Genomic DNA, 19,671 nt, shown 5'->3' on the forward strand with positions numbered 1-19,671 from the left:
TGAAAATGGTACAGTAAACAGGAAAGCAGAGAGTGGACTGAAAAAGGGGGCATTGACCAGTGAGTAGGCAGGAGCTGAAGAGGGGGACAGTGAATAGGGGAGCAGACAGGGAGTTGGAAAAGGGGGCACTAAACAGGAGAGCAGGTAGGGAGCTGCAATGGGGAACAGTAAACAGGGGAGCAGGCAGGGAGTTGAAAGGGACAGGGAACAGGGGACCAGACAGGGAGCTGGATGGGGACAGTGAACAGAGGGCAGTTTAATAGTGGACAGTATACAGGGAGAAGCCAGTGAGTTGAAGAGGGGACAGTAAACAGGGGAGAAAGTAGGGAGCTGGAACAGTTACCAGAGGAGTGAGGAGTTAAGGTGGCCATACACGGAGAGATCCGCTCGTTTGGCGATGTCGCCAAACGAGCGGATCTCACTCCAATATGCCCACCTTGAGATGGGCAATATCGGGCTGATCCGATCGTGGGCTCTAGGGCCCAACGATCGGATCCTGACGAATGGGAATGGGGGTCGGATCGCGGGACTACATCAACGAACAGATGCAGCTGCATTTTGTACCATCCGATCGAGATCTGGCCGACTTTTGGGACAATAAGCTGCCGACTTGGTCTGTCGGAAGCATTTATAGGCCCGTGTATGGCCACCTTTAGAAGGGTGACAGTGAACAGAAGATCGGAGAGGGAGTTTAAAAGGGGACAGTGAACAGGGAAGCAAGAAGGAGAAAACTGAATGGGGGACATTATACAAGGGCAGGCCAGGCAGTGAGCTGAAGGGGTAGTGATGAGGGGAGCAGGCAGAGAGCTAATGAGAGAATAGGGAGCAGCACTGCTAGTAGTAGCAGGTTTAGGGGATCAAGGAGCAAATGTAGAACTGCAAGGGATGAAGCGAAGGGACAGGGAACAGGACAAAGAACAGAGAGGCAAAAAGTACCAGAGCGCAGAGGGAGCGGAGGTATGGGAGCAAATAAAGCAGAAATGGCTAAAAGTAAAAGTGCACAAATCTGTTGAAATGTTTGAGGAAACAAGGAGACCTAGAAGGAAGCAGATGGAGAGCAAAGAGTAGGGAACAGGGAACGGGCGAGCAGGCAGCAGGGGTCAGACAGGAGGAGCAGGGGACAGAGCAGGGGTCAGACAGGAGGAAGAGCAGAGAGGGGTAACACGCGGTTATGTATCAGCTCCAGCCTCCCCCTGTAGTCTCACAGTACAGTACGTGCCAGTAGCGGGGGCAGCATGTCAGGAAGAGCCTGGGAGCAGAGGATACGGAGCAGAAGGAAACGGACAGAACAGGCTCCTCATCTCGGTCTCTCTCCCTGACTCTCAGCTCCGGTGCCTCCAGCCGCACATGCCCCACCCTGTCACCCACATCAGCCCCAGGTACGCGGTGTGTGAGGCGGAATGAGAACATGCCGGGCACCAGAGCTCGGGACACAGACTGGACTATAAGTAACTCCACCAGCAATTTGGCACCAGTCGCGCACAACAACCGGGTGGAGCACCTGCAAATGGTACCCGGCCTCCCCCCAGCAGTACCCAGAGTAGAGAGCCCCGTGTTTCCCTCCAGCTGTGCTGCCCTCACCCTCTGCCAGTCTCCCTCACCCCCTGACACTCACTGTCTCCTCAGTCTCCCACCCTGGGCACCCAGCAGCACAAGCAGCCAGCAGCCGCCATTGGGCAGCACCTATTTACCTAGAACATTGAGAAGACAGCCCAGAACACTTCCCTCGACCTTACCTGACCCCCAACTATATAACCCAAGACTATACCTGCCCCACTGATCCATCTAAGCCTTTACCTGCCCCTTCAACACACCCTCCCCCGCTGCCTTCCACCCGGGCTAATCCTCACTCCAGTGGAGCTGCCATGTGGCTGTCACGGAAGGACCGACTGCTGCTAATGTCAGTTCTGGCTGTTCTTTTGCTCGGAGATATTTACTTTCATCTGTGGCCGGTGCTGATGCGGAGGTTCGGACGAGACTGTGGCTGCTCCAACACTGGGGAGGACCCTAACAGCCGGCAGACCTCCAAACTACAACACCTCTTTTCTCACCCCCTGTACCAGCCCCAGGACCCCCTCAACCCTGCCCTCCAAGACAAACTGCTCGACTACCAGGAGACCACCGGGAGATACAACAGACTCGCCCACCTGAACAGGTAAAAGCCCAGGCACCTGGGAACCACTGTAATTAACACTTTACTACATAGTGATTGAGTAACTTTACTATACAGTGAGTGAGTAACTACTATACAATGAGTGAGTAACTACTATACAGTGAGTGAGTAATTACTATACAATGAGTGAGTAACTACTATACAATGAGTGAGTAACTACTATACAATGATTGAGTAACTTTACTATACAGTGAGTGAGTAACTACTATACAATGAGTGAGTAACTACTATACGAGTGAGTACTGCACAATGAGTGAGTAACTACTATACAGTGAGTGGGTATCTGCACTGTGAGTAACTAGTAACTACTATATAGTGGGCAACACAGTACTATACAGCGAATAACTCCTTTACAGTGAGTAACTGCACAGTGAGTGAGTAACTACTATTTAGTGAGCAACACAGTACTATACATTGAGTGAATAACTGTCCTATGCAGTGAGTAACATTCTACTATGAAATGGGTAAATAGCATTGTACTATACAGTGAGTAACTATGATATACAGTGAGTATCATTGTAATGTACTGTAACAGTACTATACAGTCAGTAATATTGTACTATATATATTGACTGGGTGTACTATAGAGTAAGTAACATTGTACAGCGCAGTGAGTAAGAAACTGTACCGAACTCTACTGTATAGTGTGGAGGAGGAAACTAATATAAGGGGCAATGGGTAGGGTCTTTCCTTATAAATATGAGTGTTATCTGTGTTTTATACCGTTTCCGTTGAGCTTCATCCTATTTCCTCTCCTGCAAGAGAGCCCATACTTTACTAATGGGAGGTCTGCTTTTAGTGATGTTGTCCCATTATGATCTACATCCATAAAAGCATTGTTAGTATTCTGTTCCATGGAAAATTACTACTTCAAATTATTAAATTAAATTCAAAATATTACTTCAATACTGATTAATAGGAAAATGTATATCACTATATTACTATATTTAACAAACATCTATTTCTTATGTGAATGAGCACATAAAACAAGAGGGTGTTTGTTGACAATGTCTTGAGATCTACTGACCACCAGCTAAAGGTTAACTGGTAGATCTCGATCTACCTTTTGGGCCCCCTGCTCTACTGTATTAGTCCCTCCACCCTGCTGGGAGACTTTTCCTTGTATCTATCTTCTTTCTGTAAAGTAGCCCTTCCTTGTGTTCCCGTTCATCCTTCCCTATAAATCCTTTACAGCAAGAAAGTTAAACCTATACTAACCTTTGAGTTCCCATGATCCCCCAAATACAGTGAAAGTGCCTACACTGGGAAATACTGTAGATATTAAAGGGATGGTTCACCTTTAAGTTAACTTTTAGTATGTTATAGAATGGCTAAAGGTGGCCATACACGGAGAGATCCGCTCGTTTGGCGATGTCGCCAAACAAGCGGATCTGTCCCCGATATGCCCACATTGAGGTGGGCAATATCGGGCTGATCCGATCGTGGGCCTTAGGGCCCAACGATCGGATCCTAACGAATAGTAATGGGTCGGATCGCGGGACCGCATCAGCGAATAGATGCGGCCGCGATCCGACGGGATTTTTTGTCCCACCCGATCGAGATCTGGCCAACTTTCGGCCAGATCTCGATCGGTGAAGCCCGCTGGGGGCCTCATACACGGGCCAATAAGCTGCCGACACGGTCTGTCGGCAGCTTTTATCGGCCGTGTATGGCCACCTTAATTCTAAGTCATTTTTTCAATTGGCCTTCATTTTTTTCTTTTGAATAGTGTTTGAATGATTTGCCTTCTTCTTCTGTTTCCACCTTTCAAATAGGGGTCACTGACCCCATCTAAAAGCAAATGTTCTTTTATGGCTACAAGTGAATAGATATTGATACTTTATGTTACTCATCTTTCTATTCAAGACCTCTCCTATTCATATCCCAGTCTATGATTCACACCAATGCCTGGTTGATATGGTTATTTGGTCCCTAGCAACCAGATTGCTGAAATTGCAACAGGAGAGCTGCTGAATAAAAAAAATGAAATAACACAGATTGTCTCAGAATATTATACCACTGATTCTTCCAATTAGTTTGGGTCCCCTAAGAAACACATTACTGTATTGGTCCTACCTCCCCTGCTGGAAGTTGTTTCCCTATATCTCTTTACAGCCAAGAGGGAATTTGTATTTTATCAGAGAACCGTTTTCTGTTTGCCCCACTGTCTGACATGGGAAAAATATGGGGAGTATATTTCCGCCCTGCACCCTAATTTCCCAGAAAGGCAAAGCAGTGCCCGGTGTTTGTGCCAACCCTGAAGGAGCACAGAGACTCTCCTTCCGCACTGGCAAGGATCCTTTCCTCGGGCCCAAGTTTTAGATTTAATTTCTCCAGAGCTGATGGAAGACAGGCAGCACAGGGTCCTCAGAGCTTTTGGGGTCCATGCCATAACGTAATCCTACCTGAATGGCTTAAAACCTGCTACTTTTGGCTAAGTCCCTCCCCTTTCACTCCTCTATTTGGGACTATCGTCTTTCTAGGCACCTCGTTGTGATTGGACCCCTGACTTGACTCCCACCTCCCAATGGTGGGACGAGGCACAGGACAGAGTGAGGCAATGGATCAGGCAGGATTTTCCCCTGGTGAAGGGGCAACAAGAGGAACAGGACAGAGTGAGAGGATGGGGCTGGCCGGACTCTTCCTCAGCTGTTGCCATTGTCCAGAAATGAAAGAACTATTTGTTAATAGAGAAATATGTGGGACAAGAGATTTGGTTGCTCTCACGCCCATCTCGCACTAATGCCAACAAACATACTTTGGGAAATCCATTATGAGCGCTGCTGCCCAGCTTGTATCACCCCTTCAGCTCCAGTCCGTGTGCAGTTTCAGGATAATTGGGAAGTGGAGTTGGGAAATCTGAGTGGAGAGCCTGCTGTTACAGACTCTGGCACTGAAGGGGTTAGAATATTTCTCAGCCCCGTCTCCTGTGCATTTATTTAAAAAAAAAAAGAGATGTATTCCCAACCTGGCAGCCAGAGGGTTAATTGCTTTTGGTCAATTTAACAGCATATAGAGAAAATCCATATTGTAGTGTCAGCCCTCCAGGGCTGGGCAGTGCCCCATTACAGGGAAGGAGTTTAAGACAGGGGTTGGCAGGTTATACACTGGGCCGGAGGGCGACCTGTTACCCCCCCAGACAGGGTTATTAGCCCCGTGGTGACTTGAGAGACTTAGAGTAACTGAGATGATTGGCTGAGAGAGGATTTAGACTGAGGGACAGTGTGATACACAGCAGTGAAAAGGATCTTGGCAAAGAGATCAATATTAGATCATTTTCACAGGGCTAAATCAACCTGCAGCCAATCCAGATGAAAACATTCATAACAATATGTTAGTGTATGCATGGAAAGAGTTAACTTTTTTTAAGTACACTAATCAGTCCCTGTCTGATACCCATCAGGGGTTGTCTTGTTTCTCTCCAGGACAAGCAGTAAAGTGTTTGCTCATTGGCCCAGCAAGGAACAAGGTCCCAACTCTAATTTATACAGTCGATTATAAGCATTGGCAGGGTTGTACTGGGGGCCCAGGGCCCCTGCTGCGCGTCGCATGAGTCCGCATGTGCCTGTGTGTGCAATGTTTTTGCATTACGAAGCCTTCGTATCGCGGATCTGGGCCGGCGGGGCCCACCAGATTTTTTCCCCAGTCCGACCCTGCGCATTGGCCTCTCCTACAGAGAAAGATGAGCACTAAAGAGAGTACAAATAACAAGACATTTGTGGCCTTCCAGAGCATTCGTTTTTTTAGATGGGGTCAGTGACACCCGTTTGAAAGCTGGAAAGAGTCAGAAGAAAAAGACTAAAAGATTATTCAAAAACTAAAACAGGAAAAATGAAGGCCACTTGAAAAGTTGCTTAGAATTAGTCATTCTATACTAAAAGTTAAATTAAAGGTCAACCATCCCTTAAAAAAAAGCATAATTTAAATGGAAAATCCACTTACAGAAATGTAAAATTAAATCAATGAAATCATTCACAAACCACAAGGAAAACAATGAAAATGTATTCAAACTTCTCCTTTAACCAAAAGCCACTCCCACAGCAGTAGACTGGTTGCTGTTTGGGCCTCACCATGATTAGATTTTATTTGTTTTCCAATTAATCTAGAAACTGGTTCTGTTTCCTGACTCAGTCACATACAATTCCAGGTATTATGTATTACTGTGCTCCCGGCTGTACATGGCAGGAATATTTAAAGGCAAAGGTTTTAGAACTGCTGGGGAGGGGGGTCTGGCTCTGTGTGTACCCTATTATAATACACAAGACCCGTGAATATACTGTAAATGATATCCTTATAAACGGTGCTTAGTGATGTCATCAGTTATAATCGGAGTTTAGTGATGTCATTTCTGTCAGATGACTCACTAAAACTCCTTGGTAACTTATAATATCCTTATACAGTATTTTACAAGAGGGGGTACTATATTCACTATATTAAGGCCTGTTCATCTTATGCCTTTAAGTTGTTGCTGAATTGAAACTCCCAGCAGCTTATTCCTTGGGCAGGCAGCACCACATCTTTTTTGACCCCGCTACAGACAGCTCTGATTAGATACCAAGTCTAAGGTCATTTTTGGAGACTGCCGTGACTGGGAAGGAGAAGAAATTCCCAGTGGTGTGCTCAACCATCACACAGAGAGATGAAAAATGAGTTTGTTTTGCCGAGGTTTGACATCATAATAAAACAAATATTTGTCTGTTATTGAGATAGAATAACACCTTGAAGGCACGCTCTTGTCAAAATTAATTTTTTTTTCCCATTAAAACAATGCATCATTATGTGCAGAGCTGTGTTTGAGGAAAAAATAATGTTGATTTATAGTTCCTTATTGTGACTGCACGGGGGAGTGTGTTTCCAGCTGCACGTATAACATCTTTCCTTTCTTTCTGGAACTACATCTCTATATCCTTGTATAGAACCAAGTTACATGTTACATTCACTGGAGTAACAACATCCATGGAGTCTAGTTAATAAATCACTCTCTTGTGCTTGTTTGGGTCACCATGTCCCTACAGTACTGGCCTGTGTCCTTGTCCCTGACCCCAGAAAATGCCTTTGCAATACTAAACATGAAGAAGACTGTTGTAACTCTGATCATGCACATGAGAGAGAGCATTCAGCAGAATGGCGGCGCATAGAAAGAATTCAGGAATATTATCCTTTCTTCTACTGCTGGACAGACCAAATCTGTCCTGTTGAAATTACCTGTATGCACGGCACAGTCATCTCTGGACACAGAGGCCCTAACAATTGTATTGCCATCACCATCTTGCCCTACTGCCTCAGTCTTGCCTGTACCATATTATAAATTGTCCCCATCTTGCCCTACTGACCCCATTCTCCCCCATCTGTCTCCATCTTGTTCTACTGTCTCCATCTTACCCTTCTGTTTCCATCCTGCCCTACTGTGTGCATTCTGCCCTACTGTCTCCATCATCCCTTTTTTGTGCCCATATTGCCCTACTGTTTCCATTCTTCCCTACTGTCTCCATCTTGCCTTTCTGTCCCCATATTACCCTAATGTCTCCACTTTTCCCATACTGTCCTCATCATGTCCTATTGTCTCTATTCTGCCCTATGGTTTGAAACTTGCTCTACTGTCTCCATCTTGTTCTACTGTCTTTATCTTGTCCTACTGTCCATATTCTGACCTTCTGTGTAAAATGTGCCTTCTTTCTGCATCTTGCTCTAAGGTCTTTATCTTGCCCTTCTGTCTCCATATTGTCCTTTATTTTTCATAGTTTCCTACTGTCTCCATCTTGCCCTTCTGTCTCCTTCTCTTCATGTCTCCACCTTTCCTTATAGTCTGTATCTTGGCCTTCTGTCTCCATATTGTGCCTAATGTCTATATCATTTCATACTGCTGCCATCCTGCCTTATAATCTTATCACAGTATTACCATCTTGTCCAAAGTTCACCATAATCTCACCCTATAACCTCTAACCACAATTTGAGTTTCTTTTGCACTAAAACTCACACAATCGAATAACTATAGCAATTGACCTTGAGAAAAAAACGTGAAAAACTCGATTGTAAAACTTCAGCATCTAATAATTTGCAAGGTCATGTAGATGTCAATGTGAGCTGTCTCAACTGTCTTCGTGTTAACTCAAGGTATTCAAGGTATTTATGTTTTTTTCACGATTTCATTCAGGTTTTTAATATTCAGATTTTTTTTTTTTTAATCTCTCTTTATTGGTTTTCTTTTCATTATAAAAAGGTAAAAAGGGTACAAAAGGAAAGAAGGGGAAGGGGAATAAAAACAGAGATTTACAGTCAATACATCCTTTACAACCCAGAATAATACATTACTGTAAAACAATTCATCACGTCCAGACACCTTTACCTGCTTGGTTAGGATACCCATTTAGACTGACCCCTTATATCTTGTCCTAACTTGTCATCCAACTAGTTCCCACTTTCCCAACCATGGTCCCCATGTTTGGAGATATTGTGGTGTGTTATTATGCCGTAGACTCGTGATCTCCTCTAGTTTTCTGGTTTCTTCTACTAGATTCATCCATTCCATTTCTAAAGGAGGTGTCTGTTCCTTCCATTTTTTTGGTATCATAGCTATTGCTGCATGTAAGAGATGTAATGTCAATCTGTCTGCTAGCATTCTATCCTGGCTGTCTATATGAAACAACAATAGCCTAATATTTGAATAGTGAATCTCTGAGCCTGTTATTTCATTTATCCTATCCACCACCTTTTTCCAAAATGGGATAATTTTCTGACATGTGAACCATATATGTTTATAAGTGCCTTCCTCCGACTTACATCTCCAGCATTCCCCTGACATGGCTGGGAAGATCCTATGAAGTTTTTCCGGAGTGTAATACCACCTGGTAATCACTTTGTACAACATTTCTCTTACTCGGGAGGCTCTGGAAGTTTTATGTATCTTTTTCATTATTATCCATCCATTATTATCCATCCTCCTGTGGGGACAGCTCTATCTCCATTTCTTTTTCCCACGCATCAAAGTATTTATTATAGGAAGGTTCCTTATTTGAAAGTAAGAGCTTGTATACTAGAGATATAGAGCTAGTCTTTGATTTATTTAGTTCCAACATTTTTTCCCATGCCGACATTTCTATCTCATCCTGCTTTATATTTTGTGTGTTAAAAAAGTTGTGTAGTTGATAACACCACAAATCTCTTGGGTGGGAACCCCATATTTCTTGGATGTCCCTTAATGCAATCAATCTGCCCTTCTCTAAAAAATCCACCATTCTTGATTCTCTCCCATGAAACTGGCCCCATCTCATGAACACTTTAGGTTCTAAACTTGGGGGAAAGTCCGGGTTTAACACAAGGGGTTGTAGCCTCGGAAAAGTGGACATCAAATATTCAGATTTTTTAATAAGCATTTTTTTAAATGTAAGCTTATTCAAAGTAACAATACAACTTCTAAAACTATACAAATTGGAATTTTGATAAATTGGCCTCTAGATGTTGGTGTATAGTAAGAAAAGATGGTGTTAGGGCAGCGGGTCCCAAAACTATGGGCTGGCTCCCCTGGATGGATCTGGATCAGTGTCATACACATCAGAGCCCTGCTTGGAAAGAAATTAGGATGAGATTTGGGGTGAGAATGTATTTACTGCCCACAGATCGCTGTATGGCAGATACACCAATGTTTTCCTATATCTGTAACCTTTTTATAAGCTAATTGGTCTCTGATGAAACCTTGGACCTCCAAAGAAACTGAAACTAAAAAAAGAGTCCAGCCACCTTTGTGTTAGATAAAGGGCAAACAAAACTCTGAACTTTTAAAATAGAGAAAAGAAAGCTGAGGCATTAATAATAAAAGGGCACTATGGGTTGTTGTGCAGACTTTCCATTACACACACTAGAACCATAAATGGATACTTTTGTGATTGGTGAGTGTATCTGGATTTGTATTTTGCAGGAAGGAGGAGAATGATGATGCTTGGAACAGCTCCACCCACATGACAGAGACAACCTATAATCTCAGCGCCCCCTGGTTGCAGTTCCACCTGGAGATCAGCCGAGAGGCTCTGTACCCTCGATCCAGCAAAACTGTGGAGCAACTCATTGATTGGATGGGAAACGTGCCTATTTTTAAAGCCGGTAAGTGTAGAGTTTAATTGGGGCCCCAGCTCTACATATTTTATGTGTTAGTAGGAGCCCAGTCATAAATATTTTTTAGGTTATCCCTTAAGCTGGATTCCTGAAAAAATTGATGATGATGATATTTGTTGATGTCTATGTTAAGTACAGCAATTGAGTGAGTCAGATGTTGGATGATATTTAATGATGTAATATTTCAGGGTTAGCAATACGTACAGCTATTGGTGTATACCTACTGTGTGATGATGTTTTTTTTATCACACTGTTATTATTTAACAAAAAGAACAGATCAAAGGAAAAGGCAGTTGACAGATTGCAAGTATCAAGGATAGTTGAGATTTAATGCATAGCCATGCCACCATATTGCAATCAGGGAATCCCCAGTGTGCATTCTGGATTCATAAGCAAATGCCATAATGCTGCAACAATGTCAATTATAGCAATATGAGTATGTAAGTCGAGGACAAGCAGAAAGAAAAGGAGAAACAAAGAAGAGGGAAAGGGAGGAAGAAAAAGCTAACCCTGCCACCACGATTCCCGTCCCCCCTTCTCCCACACACTGCATACCTTCTTATTACTTTGGGGGGCTGTGGAGGTCAGGTGGGGATAGGGTCAAGGGCCAGGGCCCACTAGGTTTTTTCCCGGGTTCCTGTCGGCCCAGCCCAACCCTGTTAAAGGGGGAATCTGTGTTGAATCCTTGAAATCATAACTTGCTGAATAATGGTAGAAAAATGATAGTTTGTATGTTCCAAACTGTTTAATACTAGTTATCTGCCATGTCTTAATTGTTAAATTAAAGAGCTATTTTGAAATATTATGGGGACATAGCATGTAGTAAATAGGATAAAGTGTATCATGATATTTAATGGGGTCATAGTTGGGAGTTAGAATTTAGTACACATTTGATGTGAGACAGATGTTTCATCCTGACATTTCTTGATGGCATAGTTCATTGTGCAGCTAACGATTGCCATTTGGGCAATAGTCAAGGGATATGAACAAACAGAGCTGTTGGTGCTAATCATGATGCAGGCATTTTATGGTGTCTTGTTGTGGGTCAGAAATTAGTACAGATATTGCTTGTGTCTGATGTTTGATGCTGGCATTTGATAATATCATGGTTCAGGATAAATGCAGATGTAAGTACACAGGGGGAGGGGGGTTATGAAGGGATAATGTGGCATGGAAGCCAATTCCAGAATCACAATACCCAGAGACCCCATTTCTGTTGACATTTCGACAATAAACAGGAATCAGATATGAAAATTTGTTTTGTTGTGGCAGGGGCGTCAGTGACATGTCGGGGTAATCATAGATAAGTGCGGCAGGATATTGCATCTACACGTAGCGGGCAGAGATCATTCTTGCTGTATACACATAGCCAGGGAGAAAACACTACCTTGCTAATTAAATAAGGATTAAAGCCTATGGCTAGAAATGCTGTGTATATACTGTGCTTACTGTAACAGCCCAGAGGTTAGTCAACACTTTTCTGTGTCAGTGGCACTGCACATGCTCAGTGTGCTCTGGGTTGCTGCTGAGAAGCTAAGTGTAGGGAGTGTGGGCAATCTTCAAGCAGCAAATGAGGTTCCACAGTCACAGAAGCTGATGCTACAGTGATGACAGTTAGCCAGTTCAGATACAGACTGCACATGTAATGTAAATCAGAATTCATTACTAATTAGCCTTGCATTGTGACTGTTATATTGTATATATAGTCTATATTGTGAGTGAGTCCCTAAACTCAGGTAAGTGACATCAGCCCAGCAAAAAAAAAAGATGGTTTACCACTGGAGGCTTTAGGGGCATAGTCCTCTCCTGCTAATGGGCTGTGGCAACCTTGTTCTGTACAGAAACCCCAAATATGTGTAGCATTTCTAGCCTCCATCTTTGTTAATAGTTCTCCTGGGAAGAATCTATTTAAAGGCAGCACACCTTGAAAACTAAATTGTATTATGATGTACCCACAGCATGTTCACCTTGCAACAAGCAATAAATGGTGGAATAATGAACACCAAAATACATTTATTAAGAAAAAGTGTCAGAATGTAAAATATATCAAACCTCCCTTCAGTAGTATTTGTTACTGAGTTCATTGTGGGGGTGATTGAAGGGGTGTTTTGAAGGGGTGTTTTTTAAACTTTAAATTGCACTAGCACTTGTACCTTGTACACATTCCTCACTGTTTAATGATACAAGTTCCACTTTCCTTTGCAGATCTTACTTCAGATACAAAGAAACTAAATGGGGAATGCGACTGCGAAAAAAGTAAGTGCCTTTGGGCCTAGTGCATGATCCAAACTGGTTTCACGGTAGGCAAAGCTTAGCCAGTTAGTATTCCCACCCAAAGCAATACTATCTACCCTGGCACCCCAGACTGCACCCTACATGCTCACAACCACAAGAACAATATATCTGCCACTCATCTTAGTGTCCCCTTTACCTAATGTGTTGTCCATGTATGCTGAGCCAGTGCACCGAAGAAAAATGTCCCCCATTCCATGAGCATCAAGCCTATTGTATGCATGAAGAGTGCAATTTAGAGTGCATGTGTTTCTGCTTTTAGTTGTGAAACCAAGCGGAACCCACCTAAAACTGGTCCTACATTTCCAAGAATTGGGAAAAGCCATGTTCAAACCTATGAGGTAGGATTTCTGCCAACGCTGCCCTGTTTGCCCTGGAGGTATGGAGAGTTTAGATAAAACTGAATTGTTGATGGAGAGGCTTCCCAGCTGAGGGGTTTCATTTACATGAAGTCCTGCATCAGTAATGGCCGCATTCTGACCTCAGGTCATTGCCCAAGTACAGGTATGGGACCTGTTATCCAGAATGCTTGGGACCTGGGGTATTCCGGATAACGGATCTTTCCATAATTTTGATCTTCATACCTTAAGGGTAGGACTACATGGACGTTTTTGGCGCAATCCAACGTGCTGCGACAAAACGCCTGTGACAAGTTGCATGCGACAGAAATAAGGTAAGAGATAGAAATGCCTGATGAAGTCGCAGCGTTGATCCGACAAACTGTCGGATGCAAATGCAGTGTGCAGCGCGTCGGAACGCGCCAAAAACGGCCATGTAGTCCTACCCTTGAAATGTAAACATTAAATAAAACCAATAGGCTTGTTCTGCTTCCAATAAGGATTAATTTTATCTTAGTTTGGATCAAGTACAATATACTGTTTTATTATTACAGATAAAATGAAATAATTTTTAAAACTTTGGATTATTTGGATAAAATGGAGTCTATGGGAGATGGCCTTTCTGTAATTCGGAGCGTTCTGGGTAACGGATAACGGATCCCAACTCTTTTGGTAGCTGTTAGCTTGACAGCAGCTGGAGGGCCACAATTTATAAGTCCCTAATGAACTCACAGCAGAAAATACATTTTAGGAATAAAAAATTATTGAACTAACAGCATATCCTACTCTATATGATAATAATACCCACGTGACCCAAAAAGTCCACCTCACATCTCATCTGCGTCCTCTTTTAAGGCAGAGCCGAGAAGAAGAAACCTCAGAAGATTTTTTTTATTTTGTGGATTTACAGCGACATAACGCAGAGATTGCAGCCTTCCATCTGGACAGGTGAGTCCTTTAGAGAAGGGTTATGTGATCTGCTGGTACTTGTGTTGTATCTCATGTATTATAAGGGATAATATACCCCTTACTTTAAATTATAAAGATATTAGAAGTCATTGAGGGGTTCTGTGACCATATAAAGGCAAAAGGCTGCATGCTGCGTTATACAGGGAACTCTGAGTATCACTCATATATTATAAGGGATAATGTACCCCCTACTGTAAATTATAAGGATATTAGAAGTCACTGAGAGGTTCTGTGACCATATAAATGCACAAGGCTGCAGGCTGAGTTATGTATTACTAATGTATTATACGGGATAATGTACCCCCTACTATAGATTATAAGGATATTAGAAGTCACTGAAGGGTTCTGTGACCATATAAAGGCACAAGGCTGCAGGCTGAGTTAAACAGGGAACTCCAAGTATCACTCATGTATTATCACTATTGTATGATTACTTTTGTATCTTTATTTCTTCAAGCAAACCATTGCTGTCATTCCTTCCTTCTGTAATATAGGATTTTGGATTTCCGGCGTGTTCCACCAGTGGCTGGGCGACTTATGAATGTGACCAGTGAGATTCTGGAAGTGACCCCAAATGAGGAACTGCAAGATGTATTCTTTGTGTCTCCAGGTACAGCAGCACTTGTATTTGCAGTTCCATGTTTACTATATGATACAGAAGCGCATGGAGGTGCAAGGTAGTGAAATCATAACTGTGTCCTTAAAGCTGAGACACTTAAACAAACAGTACCACCAACAAATGAAAGTGTTTTAAAGCAATTAACATATAATATACTGTTAGCATACACTGGTAAAAGCTGTGTGTTTGCTTCAGAAAGACTATTATAATTTATCTAAACAAGCTGCTGTGTAGCCACGTGGGCAGCCATTCAAGCTGGAAAAAAGGCACAGGTTACATAGCAAATAACAGATACGCCTAATACAATGGTGTTTTATCTGTTATCAGCTACATAACCTGTGCCTTTTCTCCTTTTTCCCAGCTTGAATGGCTGCCCCCATTGCTACACATCAACTTGTTTATATAAACTACAGTAGTCTTTCTGAAGAAAACACAAAGCTTTTACGAGTACAGAGCATCAGTACAATATATTTTAATTCTTTTGATACAATTTCAGTTTTTTGGTGTCACTGTTCCTTTTACAATATGATCTACATGACGGTTTTCAAAACAATGCAGAGGAAGATGTGGTCTTAGGGATCACTTCCTTGTCTTCTTCTAAATGTTAATTAGGCAATATCTAAATCCACCACAAGCTCATGCGCAGGCACTAACAGCCCAAACAATACATTTCTGTTCTATGTACAGTCCAGCCTTTCATGTAATCCTGTATTAATGTGACTGTAAATGTCACCAGCCTCCCCTTTACATTTAACCCCTATTTACTGCCACCATGGCAACTGAACACTGTCTATGCCCAAGGGGTTAAAGTGAGCTTTTCCTCCAGACGTTTACATTGTCTGCTGGCGTCTGATATCTAATTTATTGAGGCTTCCAAGCGCCTTGTGCAGGCAGAATCAATTTAACCTGAAAATACAAAGAGCCCTGTTTGAGCTGCTAAGTCCTTGCGATACGGATATTTGCTCATGTCAAACAGCAGCCTGATGTGAATGTGGAACAGCTGTCACTTGGGAAAACAGAAGCCTTTCTCTACAACCCTGGGCCCAGAAGCTTACAAAAAAATAAAAAAATTAAAATAAAATAATATGCATGAATATAAAAAAATAATCCCTTTCTTGTGTCTCTTGTGTCTCCTCACAGCGCACAACGTGTGTTTCTTTGCCAGGTGCCCGTATTCGTGTAAGACAGAGTACGCTGTTTGCGGGAACCCCCACATGCTTGAGGGGTCACTCTCTGCCTACTTGCCACCACATTTTTTAGCATTCCGGATTTCAGTCCAAAACCCCTGGAAAAGATCTTACACCTTCACTGGGAAGGAAGAGTAAGTTGCATGGGTGTACTAGCGGATACATTAGATACTTCCACAAAAAGATGGCTTCAGTACGAATTATCCCCCCCCCCTCTTTCCTGCTGAGCTGCAGATATGGTACAGAAATGACCCTAAATATACGAGTGGGATTGTGATCATAACCAATATAAGTAGGTTATGTCATATGCAGGGAATGACTAGGATGCACATGAATAATTCCTTCTCTGTATATTGTATTCATACATGCATCAGAGCTGTTTCCTTAAACAGTGCAGTATGAGGGTAGAGCATTGTGTGCCCAGAACATTCCTTCTCTGTGAATTCTTACACAACTAGCCCTACTATTTAGCAATGTGCAGTGACAGGAACACAGCTGACTAAGCTGTTGCTTTCCTCGAAGCCAGAAAAAAAAACATCTCAATTCCAAATGGATTTACTGCAAACATCTGGATAGCAACACGCAGAACCCGGGGGAGAATAAATCACTGAGCAATGTGCCAAACCCACAGAAAAAAACAGTTTCACAATCTCTGATCAAAATGAATTCTGAAGAAACACCCTGTTTTTTGTAGATACTGTCACATAAACACGACTGCCATTCATACACTTTGGGCCTAGGAAGGACTGACCCATAAACATGTCACTGACATTAATACACTTTGGGTCTAGGAAGGACTGACCCATAAACATGTCACTGACATTAGTACACTTTGGGCCTAGGAAGGACTGACCCATAAACACGTCACTGACATTAGTACACTTTGGGCCTAGGAAGGACTGACCCATAAACATGTCACTGACATTAGTACACTTTGGGTCTAGGAAGGACTGACCCATAAACATGTCACTGACATTAGTACACTTTGGGCCTAGGAAGGACTGACCCATAAACATGTCACTGACATTAGTACACTTTGGGCCTAGGAAGGACTGACCCATAAACATGTCACTGACATTAGTACACTTTGGGTCTAGGAAGGACTGACCCATAAACATGTCACTGACATTAGTACACTTGGGGGCTACAGGATATATATAGACCAATAAAGAAATGAAACATTCATCTCTGTTTTACAGATGGGAAGTGAATCCTTCCTACTGTGAGCAGTTGAAGCAGACTGAGCCTTACACCAATATGAAGAGGCTTCTGAACATTATGGATCTGGCCATATTTGACTTTCTCATAGGTACCAGGTTTCTATTTGCCGACATCTCAATAGCAGTGACATTTCCCAGTACAACTGTAAAAATGTATTGTAAAAAAAAAAAAAAAAAGAATATAGCAGTTGCCTAATATGTTTCATTTTTTTTGTTGAATGTGTTGTCACTCTAGGAAATATGGACCGCCACCACTATGATTTATTCACCAAATTCGCAGATGATGGTTTCCTGCTGCACATGGATAACGCCAGAGGGTAATGTGATTGGAATCCATAGCCAAATATAAACAGCAAATACTTTATTCCCCCCCAAACACAACTATTGGTTCTGCAGCCCAAAACCTGCTTCAGTTTCTGTGGTTGCACTATAGTTCAGTAAAAGGGAAAAAAAGTATTATGGGGTCTATTTTAGGGTTCTGCTAGCTTTGCTGGTGTTGCTGTGAGTTGTAGGCAATGAATGCAGGCTAGTGAGACACAACTCTAAATTAGATTTCCTCTGTCGGCTGCAAAAAGAAATGTCACTGAATGGAAAAAGCAGACTTTTAGGAAAAGTTAAGACAGTGCTATTTTTATTGACGTCTTTGAGAAAATAATGTTTACCAATTTTGTCTGTTTGTGCCATAGGTTCGGACGTCATTCATATGATGAATTAACGATCTTGGCCCCTATATATCAGTGCTGCCTGTGAGTTGCCCAATTCAGATATGGCTAAATTTAGAAACAGCTCTGGGGTAGCGGATTAATGAAAAGGCTGCCCAATTAACTGCTCCAACATATAGGAAACTACCATAGCCCTATAAGCTCTACCTGCTGCCCTGTATACCTTCACAAGGTCAGTCTGCCTAAACCGAAATCCCTCCAGCACCTCTCAAAAGCCATGACTGCCCCTGCCTTTCATTTTAATTGCTCTTTCCTTTTCCACCTGTTGATTTATATAGTTAGAGGCCAAGTTTGACTAAAGAATAGTGACCAATCAGGTGCTGGATTAAAATTGGCTAGTAAAGGCTAACTGCTGATTGGTAGCTGTGTTTACCCAGTTTGGGACAGTACCACTTACTATAATCTCCTGCTTTTACCCTAGGGTGAAGGAAGACACGTGGTTACGGCTCAAACTTCTCTCTACGCCAGAGTACAGACTGAGTGATGTAATGAGGGAGTCTCTGAGCCGAGACCGACTACAGACCGTACTAACGGAACCACACTTGTTGGCTTTGGACAGGAGGCTGCAGACTGTGCTGCAAGTGGTGGAGGAGTGTGTGCAGAAGCATGGAAATGGGTCTGTGATAATTAAAGAAAGCAGAAGACAAGCAGTACCCACACGTGTCCAGCAGAGAGCAGTATAGTGTTTATAGATTGTACCAGCAGCAGGGCCAGTGCTCTGGTTCTAAATACCTTCTTTATTTTGAAAAATGCAAACCATCTGCATCTGGGAAAAAGATCTCCAGCCGTGCCAGCTTTTTGCTACATTTGGCATTGGCTAGGCCATTCACCCTCAGGAGCAGTAGCTCTGGGGCACAGACTTTAATATTAAAATCTTTTCTCCAAAATTTGTCCCATTCAGTGTTCTCATTATCAAGATGTTGAAACCAGAAAACAGGCAACAACAAAATAACTTTCTTATGCGGATAGTAAAATCTCTTTTACTCTCTCAACAATGATTCACTTATTCCCGATCTCTTGGTGTCAGGCTCTGCTGAGATTCGAGCCTGACACCAAAGTTTTGGGTTTCTGGATCTGTGCCTTAACCATTGGGCCAGGTTAGCAGCCTTAGCCCAGCAGCAGCCTGATTGGTGGGTTGAGGTCAGCCAATCAGGGCTGATCCTGCCCTATATAAAGCCAGCCCTCCTACACCTCCTTGCCTGAGAATTGACCTATACTAGCACTGTGGCATCAACCCCTAGCTAAAGGTTTCTGCTCTAACTAGCTTCCTTATTCTGCCTTGTCTTAACCCTTACCTGCCTTACCCTGAAACTTGCCTTGTTTTGATCCTGTCTTGCTTTAAACCTTGCCTTGCCTGTTCTTACTCTTGTTCCAGTCCTGCTTTGACCTTGATCTGCCGTGCTTCGACGTTGCCTGTTCCTACTCCTGTTCCAGTCCTTGTCTTCCTTGCTATTCTGAATTTTGCTCTGCTCCTCACTCAAATCCTGACCTTGCCTTGACCTTACCTTGCACCTTTCCGAATCTTTCCTTTTCCTGTCTGTATCTTGTCTGCCTAGCCTGATCCTTATTTTTTCCTTTCCGGCTACACAGTCCTGCTGCTACCCAGTCCTCCTATTCCCGATCTATGCCCGCACTGTCCTGTCCTAATTCAGTCTGTATCGGATCTACTTCTGCACCGTCCTATCCTAATCCAGTCTGTTGCTATGTCCACTCCATCAGGCTCCTACCCAGTTTGCTTGTGTTTTGACTCCTTGCCCTAGTCATCTTGTCCAGTTAGTCATCCCGTCCAGTTCGGATTCTACGTCCTCGTCACCTGTTACTGTCCTGCCGTTCAGTTCCTTGTGTGCACAGCCAGTCCCTGCCTGAAAGACTGACCCTTCCCTCAATTGTCTCGATAGCGCCCCCCTAAATCACACCTTACACTTGGCAGTGAAAGGCCTGTGCAGTATAAAAAAAAAAACCTCCTAACCTGATCTCCTTTCCTCCTCCACAAACCAATCACTCATTCCCACTAGCGTGGTAGGGAATCCGGTAAATTGACT

The 19,671-nt window shown here is 43.0% G+C and overlaps 1 protein-coding gene across 2 annotated transcripts; it reads left to right on the plus strand.

Moving 5' to 3' along the window:
- Nucleotides 1–1,104: 1,104 nt before the first annotated feature.
- On the plus strand, nt 1,105–18,516 carry fam20a.2.L (family with sequence similarity 20 member A gene 2 L homeolog). 2 transcript variants are annotated; one of them, XM_041576499.1, is made up of 11 exons: nt 1,106–2,155; nt 10,089–10,270; nt 12,488–12,538; nt 12,837–12,915; nt 13,768–13,860; nt 14,376–14,491; nt 15,641–15,821; nt 16,887–16,996; nt 17,143–17,224; nt 17,594–17,653; nt 18,051–18,516. In XM_041576499.1, exons 1-11 carry the CDS (start codon nt 1,866–1,868, stop codon nt 18,310–18,312), a joined length of 1,506 nt encoding a protein of 501 aa, XP_041432433.1. In that variant the 5' UTR covers nt 1,106–1,865; the 3' UTR covers nt 18,313–18,516. The 2 variants fall into 2 exon arrangements, with proteins under 2 accessions (XP_041432435.1, XP_041432433.1); XM_041576501.1 differs by lacking the exon at nt 17,594–17,653 and having other exon boundaries at nt 1,105–2,155.
- The last annotated feature ends 1,155 nt before the right edge of the window (nt 18,517–19,671 follow it).

Source organism: Xenopus laevis, chromosome 9_10L, assembly GCF_017654675.1.
Source record: "Xenopus laevis strain J_2021 chromosome 9_10L, Xenopus_laevis_v10.1, whole genome shotgun sequence".
Taxonomy (NCBI): domain Eukaryota; kingdom Metazoa; phylum Chordata; class Amphibia; order Anura; family Pipidae; genus Xenopus; species Xenopus laevis.

What these genes read in the sequence shown, in the direction of transcription:
- fam20a.2.L (XM_041576499.1), top strand. Translation starts at nt 1,866, where the DNA reads ATGTGGCTGTCACGGAAGGACCGACTGCTGCTAATGTCAGTTCTGGCT. An exon ending in CGTGCCTATTTTTAAAGCCG is followed by an intron (nt 10,271 to 12,487) that starts GTAAGTGTAGAG and finishes TTTCCTTTGCAG; the next exon opens with ATCTTACTTCAGATACAAAG. An exon ending in GGAATGCGACTGCGAAAAAA is followed by an intron (nt 12,539 to 12,836) that starts GTAAGTGCCTTT and finishes TTCTGCTTTTAG; the next exon opens with TTGTGAAACCAAGCGGAACC.